This window comes from Oncorhynchus clarkii, chromosome 24 (genome assembly GCF_045791955.1).
Source record: "Oncorhynchus clarkii lewisi isolate Uvic-CL-2024 chromosome 24, UVic_Ocla_1.0, whole genome shotgun sequence".
NCBI lineage: Eukaryota > Metazoa > Chordata > Actinopteri > Salmoniformes > Salmonidae > Oncorhynchus > Oncorhynchus clarkii.
The window spans coordinates 27,679,600-27,689,446 of record NC_092170.1 but is presented as its reverse complement, the minus strand read 5'-3'; the positions used below and the strand labels follow the sequence as shown (position 1 = coordinate 27,689,446).

At 41.7% G+C, this 9,847-nt stretch overlaps 1 protein-coding gene across 1 annotated transcript; it reads right to left on the bottom strand.

The window, feature by feature from the left end:
• Nucleotides 1–4,470: 4,470 nt before the first annotated feature.
• On the bottom strand, nucleotides 4,471–8,980 carry LOC139382394 (glutamine amidotransferase-like class 1 domain-containing protein 3, mitochondrial). Its single transcript, XM_071126405.1, has 5 exons — nucleotides 8,882–8,980; nucleotides 5,943–6,055; nucleotides 5,433–5,604; nucleotides 5,039–5,240; nucleotides 4,471–4,951 (listed from the first exon to the last, which is right to left on the bottom strand). Exons 2-5 carry the CDS (start codon nucleotides 6,048–6,050, stop codon nucleotides 4,759–4,761), a joined length of 675 nt encoding a protein of 224 aa, XP_070982506.1. The 5' UTR covers nucleotides 6,051–6,055; nucleotides 8,882–8,980; the 3' UTR covers nucleotides 4,471–4,758.
• Nucleotides 8,981–9,847: the final 867 nt, after the last annotated feature.

The following is a 9,847-nucleotide window of genomic DNA, read 5'->3' as shown; positions in this document are numbered from 1 at the left end:
GTACATTTACTAGGGTTATTAAGCCAACATTGATGGGTGTTCCACACCTAAGCAGACCGGGATCCAATTGGTCAGACCCTTTGGATTTCTTGTTGTCTATTGCTAGCAAAGCATTCAAGACTTATTTTTCTGTAAATAGCCTGAAAGAAAAGTTTTGACTATCAATTGTCTGATAATTTAGCATCCCAACCCAATATCATTGTGAATTGTGTTAGAATTTATTTCAAAGAGAAAGCCAGTTGAAATAAAATGGCGATTAAATGCATCAATGATTAAATTTTTTTCTGTAATGAGGCCAGTGTCTGAATGAATTTGTTGTGGCAGGGAGGAGGAAGTAGAACCCTTGAGGTATTTGACAAGTTTTCCAGAATTTAGCGGGGTTCCCATTACAATCCAAAATAGCGGTTACATACAAACTTCTGATTTGTCTTACACATTGATTCCTCAGTTGCTTAAAAGCTTGCCTGTCCGGGCCTAAGCCTGTGTTCCTGGCCTTGACCCAAAGATCATATATTTTATGAATGACTTCTGATAATTTCAGGCATACGATCTAACCTTAACCCATATTTATTATCCACAATAGTATTGAAGACATCTGAAAAAAGGCTCAATGCTAAATCAAGTTTAGGGATAGTTTAAAACCAATCAAGGTCACTAAAATAAAGATCATGTAAAAAAGCCTGTTCACTGACGTTTTTAAAGTTTATTTTAGTGTTGACACAGGCTTACATTTTTGTATTCTCACATCTAACACAAACTGGGCCATGGTCACTAATATATTGGGTGGAGACACCAATAGAAACATATTTCTCTGGTGTATTCACTAGAATAAGATCAATGAGAGTCAACTTTGAAGGATCTTTACACGTCTTTTAGATTGTCTGAAGCCTACATTTCTCAATCATAATTTAGGTCACCCAGGATAATACATTCAGATTTAGTAAGAGAAGACAACTAGTTAACTCCTCAAATGCACGAAGATTAGCCAAAAGTTATGGATACATTTTCCACAGACAAAGGCTTAAAGGCTAACATTTTTTTTGACAAGGGACATGGATTTTAGTACAGACAGATAAATATATTTTTTAATAAAAATGGCCACTCCACCACCTCTACCCTGTCAGCTCTGAACACATACCCTTCAATATTAATTGTCCAAAATGTCGCTAGAGATCCACATTTCAGTCAATACCAGAATGTACGAATTTATTTGTATAGCCCAGATCTATGTAATTCAATTTAGGAAATAAGCTACTAATGTTCAGATGCAGTAACCCAAGTGCTTTAAGATTTATTGCCTTTTCATGCAGTCAAATGTCCTAGTGGCCTCATGAGTGGAACGTTATTGGGTTTCCCTTTGTAGTCTAATAGTTTGCAAGCCCCGTCGGTGTGACGAGTGTCAGAGCCAGTGTAGTAGGATTCAGGTTGTATACTCATTGCCATTGGATGAATCCCAGAACATATTCCAGTCCTGTAGCGTGGCATCCGCATCATCTGACCACTTCCGTATTGAGCAAGTCACTGGTAATTGCTGCTTTAGTTTTAGCTTGTAAGCAGGAATCAGGAGGATATAATTATGCTCAGATTTGCCAAATGTAGGGTGAGGGAAAGCTTTGTAAGCATCTGTGTGTGGAGTAAAGGTGGTTTTTCTCCCCTCTGGTTGCACATGTGACATGCTGGTAGAAATGAGGTCAAACATATTTAAGTTAGCCTGCATTAAAGTCCCTGGACACTAGGAGTGCCGACTCTCAATGAGGATTTTCTTGTTTGCTTATGGCCTTATACAGCTCGTTGAGTGTGGACTTAGTGCCAGCATCGCTTTGTGGTTGTAAATAGACTGCTATGAAAAATATAGATGACAACTCTTGGTAGATCATGTGGTCTACAGCTTATGGGGTACTCTACCTCGGGTGAGCAATACCTCGAGACTTCATTAGACATCTCGTACCAGCGGTTGACAAAATAGACACTCCACCACCCCTTGTCTTACCAGATGTGGATGTTCTGTCCTCCCGATGCACGGAAAACCCATACAACGATATATTAGTGTCGTCGTTCAGCCACGACTTGGTGAAACAATTGTTTTTAATTAATGTCCCGTTTGTAGGATAGTATCAAATGGAGATCCAGTTTATTTTCCAGTGATTGCACGCTGGCCAAAAGAATAGATGGTAGAGGCGGGTTACAAACTTGCCGACAAATTCTCACAAGGCATTCTGATCGCCGACCGCTAGAGTTCCATCCTTTCTTCACGCGATTGACAAGGATTTGGGCCTGGTCTGAGATGCAGTACAGTGCCTTGCGAAAGTATTCGGCCCCCTTGAACTTTGCGACCTTTTGCCACATTTCAGGCTTCAAACATAAAGATATAAAACTGTATTTTTTTGTGAAGAATCAACAAGTGGGAAACAATCATGAAGTGGAATGACATTTATTGGATATTTCAAACTTTTTTAACAAATCAAAAACTGAAATTGGGCGTGCAAAATTATTCAGCCCCTTTACTTTCAGTGCAGCAAACTCTCTCCAGAAGTTCAGTGAGGATCTCTGAATGATCCAATGTTGACCTAAATGACTAATGATGATAAATACAATCCACCTGTGTGTAATCAAGTCTCTGTATAAATGCACCTGCACTGTGATAGTCTCAGAGGTCCGTTAAAAGCGCAGAGAGCATCATGAAGAACAAGGAACACACCAGGCAGGTCCGAGATACTGTTGTGAAGAAGTTTAAAGCCGGATTTGGATACAAAAAGATTTCCCAAGCTTTAAACATCCCAAGGAGCACTGTGCAAGCGATAATATTGAAATGGAATGAGTATCAGACCACTGCAAATCTACCAAGACCTGGCCGTCCCTCTAAACTTTCAGCTCATACAAGGAGAAGACTGATCAGAGATGCAGCCAAGAGGCCCATGATCACTCTGGTTGAACTGCAGAGATCTACAGCTGAGGTGGGAGACTCTGTCCATAGGACAACAATCAGTCGTATATTGCACAAATCTGGCCTTTATGGAAGAGTGGCAAGAAGAAAGCCATTTCTTAAAGATATCCATAAAAAGTGTTGTTTAAAGTTTGCCACAAGCCACCTGGGAGACACACCAAACATGTGGAAGAAGGTGCTCTGGTCAGATGAAACCAAAATTGAACTTTTTGGCAACTATGCAAAATGTTATGTTTGGCGTAAAAGCAACACAGCTCATCACCCTGAACACACCATCACCACTGTCAAACATGGTGGTGGCAGCATCATGGTTTGGGCCTGCTTTTCTTCAGCAGGGACAGGGAAGATGGTTAAAATTGATGGGAAGATGGATGGAGCCAAATACAGGACCATTCTGGAAGAAAACCTGATGGAGTCTGCAAAAGACCTGAGACTGGGACGGAGATTTGTCTTCCAACAAGACAATGATCCAAAACATAAAGCAAAATCTACAATGGAATGGTTCAAAAATAAACATATCCAGGTGTTAGAATGGCCAAGTCAAAGTCCAGACCTGAATCCAATCGAGAATCTGTGGAAAGAACTGAAAACTGCTGTTCAAATGCTCTCCATCCAACCTCACTGAGCTCGAGCTGTTTTGCAAGGAGGAATGGGAAAAAAATTCAGTCTCTTGATGTGCAAAACTGATAGAGACATACCCCAAGCGACTTACAGCTGTAATCGCAGCAAAAGGTGGCGCTACAAAGTATTAACTTAAGGGGGCTGAATAATGTTGCACGCCCAATTTCAGTTTTTGATTTGTTAAAAAAAAAGTTTGAAATATCCAATAAATGCCGTTCCACTTCATGATTGTGTCCCACTTGTTGATTCTTCACAAAAAAACAGTTTTATATCTTTATGTTTGAAGCCTGAAATGTGGCAAAAGGTCGCAAAGTTCAAGGGGGCCGAATACTTTCGCAAGGCACTGTATATCCTTTGCGTTGGATTCAAAGAAAAACATCTGTCTAGTTCAAGGTCAAGTCGCTGTTCTGATAACCAGAAGCCATTTTTCAGTCATAAAGAGACATTAGCAACAACTACAAAATAAATTACAAACAATGCGAAAAACAAAATAGCACACCTACAAAGGTTGTTTGAAATGTGTCTTGAAATATCCGATTCCAGGGGACGCAAAATATCCCCATCACATCAAAGATCCACCACCATATTTTACGGTAGGTATGGGGTTCTTTTCTGCTCATGCATCCTTATTTCAACGCCAAACCCACCACTGGTGTGCATATAATTTGACCATAGCATGGGTTTCAATCCAAGTGCCATTTAGCAAACGGCAGTTTAAATTAGTTGGATGACATGAAAATAGAGCTCTTTGGCCACACACACACCAGTGGAAGTTTGGCATCGAAATAAGGATGCACAAGCATCGCTGCTGAACCCCTAATAATAATAATAATAAAACACATACAAATTGGATTTCACCCCACGGCGCTGCTTGAACCCCTAATGATAAGTCATTCATTCCAGAATTGATTATTTTACATCACTTTTATTACAATTTTGATCACAGTACATATGGTGCAACAGAAACATGTAGCTTCTGATGTCTGTTTCAGCTTCTTAAACAATCCTGTAAGTGACACTGTAGTAAAATCAGATCAGGATGGTCTCCTGGAAAACAAACATGATTCTAAGAGAGTCCTAAATGACATCCTATACAGTGCACTTCTTTTGATCAGGGCCCATAAGCACTACAACAAGGGAATAGGGTGCCATTTGGGACAAAAACAAAATCATCATTCTGATTCCCAGACTTTCTAGGCCAGTTTGAGCAGCTCGGTAACCATGACACCCACCCCATCAAACACCTCGTGTATTGGAGCGTTACACATGAAGGCAGAGGTGGTGACCAGCTTGTTCTTTACGTCGACGTGCACCTCCCCCACATTCTTATTCACGTGTTTACAGCCCAGCTCAGTCATGGTGGTTGCCGTCTGGGCATAGGGCCATCTAGTGGTGGGAGGGAGAAGAACAGCATGGGCTAAAAACACATACCTCTTACATTCAAACAGACATACTGTACACACAGTAACCCACCTCTCACACTCGCTGTCCTGTCCCACAGTGATCTCACATCCCGGCAGGGCCCTAGCAGCTAGGACAGGGGAGATGCAGCACATAGCCAGGGGCTTGCCTACTCCGTGGAACCCCTTAATCAGCTTCTCTACCTGGGGCTGAACTGTGTACTCCTTCCCCTTCACAGCCCAGTCAGACAGGTTCTTGGCCACACCAAAACCACCTACAGGACACAACAGTTGGGTTGAGCACAGTAGAGAGCAGTGGAAACCAGCCCAGGTCCTGGAAAGGTAAAGGGTGAGTAAGGGTTGTATGCTGATGATAATGGAAGAATGATAGTGCCGGAGGTATAGGATGGAGTGATAGTGATTGAGGTACATAATGATGAAGGTATAAATTAAGGAGTAATGCTTACCTGGGATGACGAGGGCGTCAAAAGCGGTAATGTCCAGTTCGGTAAGGTCTGACACATCACCGCGGGCGATACGAGCGCTCTCCTGCAGGACGTTGCGTTTCTCCGCCGTGGGTTTCCCCTCGCAGTGGTTCACCACATGCATCTGATCCACGTCAGGGGCAAACATCTGGACCTGAGGTGATGAGGGTTTAGACTGTCAATACTGTACATCTACAGTACAGGCTAGAAGGAGTGTCATAGTAGTGTCCATGCTAATGAGATTGGAACCTGCATTCCCAACGACAAGCACTCAGGGGGAGACTACGATTAGAAGTACAGCAGTAAAAGGAGCAGTCAGAGGCATATAGATTGATAGCATGCACGTCAATGCCAACTCTGCACCACTTTCTACACTAGAGGATGTTTGAAGTTGTCACAGGAATCTAACTATAGATTTTGCTTCTACAGTCAGAAGGTTAGCATGAGAAGCTTGAGTTTGAACTACCCATAGAAACGTTAAAGAGTCCTTACCTTAGCTCCAGCCCTGCTGAGGTGGACCAGCACAGCCGACGCCTCGTGGATCTCTGTCCCATCGTAGACCCCACACCCTGACAGAACTATGGCTATGCACTTTACCATGACTCCTGCAACAGACAGACAAGAATTACAGTATGGAGACAGTGATGCACAACAAGCAGATAGATTAAACTGAATTCTAGATTGTACCCGTCACAAAACACCTATCGTTTTCTCATCAATACACATCACATGGCATGTCGGGTAGTGCATCAGGTAAAGTACACAACAGTGTCCCCAAATGGCACCCTATTCCCAATATAGTGCACTGCTTTTGACCAGAGCCCTGGTTTAATGGTAGTGCACTACATAGGAAATCGGGTGCAATTTGGGACAACGAAGACCGGTGAGCATGACGTGAGAATGACCTCCCAGCAGCAGAATCTAACATTTAAAGGCCTGAGGCCGCCTTTATCGACAGAGTAAATTGCTTACTAAATTCTGGCATATGTGGAGATTCTAGGATTTGCATGCGCAACAAATTGGGATTTAGCAAACTGTCGTACGCGATACACACACACACGTCCATATTGCGAGGCTACAACCCACCTTAAATTCTCTCCAGTCACCTTTTATGGTAGCAAAAACACACTAATAATGCTGTATGACTTGGAGATGTTGGAACAGGACCATGATCATTTCTAAAATAAAGCACAATGGCATTATCCCATTTCTGTAGGGGTGTGGGCAGAATGCTTTAACCTATAGTGAGTGCCAAATGATAAACACTGGCCTCCTGAGTATCACCACATCAGTCTCTAAAGGACTGTGTCCAGGCAACACACCAATGCCTCTAGTCAACACCACCTGGTACAGGTAAAGAGCCAGGTGTGGAGGGAGGGTGGAAAAGTGCAGAATCCCCAGAGAATATGTGATAAGCATCGGGTCACTGATCATTCTAAAGCACGGTTCAGATAGGCCTACAACAGGTTAAGATAACCTAATTATCCTAACCTGCTGCATAAGTTAAGGATTAGCTAAAATGTTCCGATATGACTCGAACATATCTAGTTACAACCAGGTCTGCCTTTAAAACAGTCTTGGTTTCCACTAATGCGATGTTGCTAACGCAGCACGCTAAAAGAAACGGAACCCCTGAGCTGTGTTCGAATACTCATACTATTTGTGACGTGATTGAGTATATAGTATGCTTATTGGTCATAGTATGGATATATTTAGTATGCCAAAAGTTCCCGGATGTCGTACTAAATTCGCCAAAATATTAAGTATACATGCAGAGGACACTATTTCAGTACTTTAGGGCCCGTAATGCAATTCTTAATAAGTAAATGGACGTGGCTTCACGTAGTTTTCAGATTTGAAGAAAATATGCAGCGGACGTATAAAGAGAGCGAATACAAATGTAGTGCTGTAACGAATGACAAATGTATGAAAATGTTGAGCAATGTAATAAAGTAAGGACTTTTCAAATAAGTTACCTTACACGGTGTTGGCTGATAAGAACAGCATACCTAACAAATTACTAACCACATAGCATAGCTTTACAATAGTACCGGTAACTTTGTTGTTAGCTAGCCACCTAACGTTAGTTGGCTACTTATATATATCAAACGTGCCAGTATATTAACTATAGGCTAACTAACTACCCATCGTCTATTGACTCATTCTTAGTTTAGCTAAATAGTGTAGTCGTGCGTTCTCAATCGACATTCAGGGGCTTTCGTAAATTCGCTCTGGCTATCTAATGTTACTCCGATTTCAGAGCACACTCCTATAAACGCAGAATAATTACATTTACGAGCGCTCAACACCAGTTGAATATGGGCGGTGTCAGTAAACGTCAGCAAACAAAACGTAATTAAATTGTTGCCAGCAGCAGTTGCAGTCACCAACGGACAACATGAGAACTGCCTAAACAGCTCTGCTAGGGCGAGTAAAATGGTCTGTGGTCTCATGCGTGTCTGGAAGTAGCTAGCCAACGTTAGATTGGGTGCTTGACTCCGGTTATATTACAACACTCAAATCAACCCTACTCTGGAGCGTCCAGTGTGCTAAACACTCTGAATTTACAAACAGACAGGTAGACTGGCAAAGAGCTAATTTAGTAAACTCAACTGAAAGGATACTGTTCGTTTACAGTATCCTACAATTAACTAATAGTATATACTCATTAAGTATGTCGTATACAGTATGTTAGTATGGGTATTCTAACAGCTCTGGTCTGAGTTTAAACCAGAGTGGCTGAACGCACCATCTGGGATTAGCATAGTGGTGGAAAATGGTGTTTCATAAGGAAAGTACGCACCCCCTCTGCATTAAATAAAGTTAATGAGAAAATCGAAGCATTTTGGTACGAGCCGGTCCACAAGGGATACTAATGTATTGACGGCTCCCATCAATGCGTTTGGATGGTAAAAATTACACGACTCAATATCGCCTTCTGCCGGCCTTTGGGTTAAACATTACGAAAACAAAACAACGTTGCCACTGCTGTAGCCATGTGTCGTAGCAAACGAGAACCATGAAATACATGCACCAGAAACAGACCACATAACTGCTAGCCAAGATAATGTTCTTAACTGACTTGCCAAGTTAAATTAAAAGGTTACACACACACCACGTTTATGTAAAAAAAAAACTGCAGCAAAAATAATACCCGGAACACAGAAAGCGCAATGTTATTTTGGTAACACGTAGCCTATCCGTCTCGTCGCAAGTCTTTAGCTAATTAACATGTGGAATTTTAATAACGTTACCTCAAACAGCAGAGATAAGTCTTAAAACGGCCTAAAACAGTATCGGCCGTTAGATGTGAACCAGTCATCACATATCCACAGCTATTGTTTTACATTAAACTCTAAATTCCAACATTAATGCTAAACTGTTTACTTAGGCTACATAAATGCAGTATTGATCGACAACGTTATTCTCACCTTGTTACAATAGTAGGTCTTCCTATTCACTCCGAACGCTACCGTGTTAATATGCTCCTTCTGTGGCCCCTCCCATGGAGGCGGGGACGGGAGACCAGTGAGCTCTTGAAGGCAGCGTTGAGTGATGCTGGTAGGGGAAAGGGGAAACTTACTTGCCTTTACTGCCCTCTCTGTTTGCTCTTTTTCTCTCAGAATCAGACACTGGATGGATGGTGTCAGTGTGTCAATATTGATGAAGACACTGTATGCTGAACAAAAATACAAACGTAATATGTAAAGTGTTGGTCCCATTTTTCATGAGCTGAAATAAAATATCCCAGAAATATTCCATATGCAACAAAACTTTTATTTCTCTCAAATTGTGTGCATAGATGTGTTTACATCCCTGTTAGTGAGCATTCATCCTTTGCCAAGATAATCCATCCACCTGACAGCTGTGGCATATCAATAAGTTGATTAAACTGCATGATCATTACACAGGTGCATGTCTCACTCTGCAAATGTTATGCATACAATGTAGCAGGCCATTAAATTAGATTTTTCTGTTTCCTTGCTGTTGTTTGATTAAAGACAGACAAGTTATGATGCCATTTTTGCATTCAAACAACTAGTTTCACATTTTGGGGCAAGTGACCCTAATATTTGGACAACCAACAAATACTGCTGACCTGCACGACAGGCCAGTGCTTTTCAGGTCTTATTATCAAACTATGTGTGTGTGTGTGTGTGTGTGTGTGTGTGTGTGTGTGTGTGTGTGTGTGTGTGTGTGTGTGTGTGTGTGTTTCTCACAGGTGAATTTCAAATTGTAACAACATCAACCACACAGAGTCAATGCCAGGCTTCCTTCTGTGCAACCTATGATATGTTATGTGGTGCATCTGTCTCACGTTAGACTACCTTTCCATGACCATGAAGTGGAACTGTGATGCATAAATGACCAAGACAAGGTGCATTATGAGTTTCATC

Coding starts and splice junctions, on each gene's coding strand:
- LOC139382394 (XM_071126405.1), bottom strand. CDS start 6,050: ATGGTAAAGTGCATAGCCATAGTTCTGTCAGGGTGTGGGGTCTACGAT. Junction 5,241..5,432: donor TGACGCCCTCGTCATCCCAG/GTAAGCATTACT, acceptor TGTGTCCTGTAG/GTGGTTTTGGTGTGGCCAAG. Junction 4,952..5,038: donor CAGGACAGCGAGTGTGAGAG/GTGGGTTACTGT, acceptor TCCCACCACTAG/ATGGCCCTATGCCCAGACGG.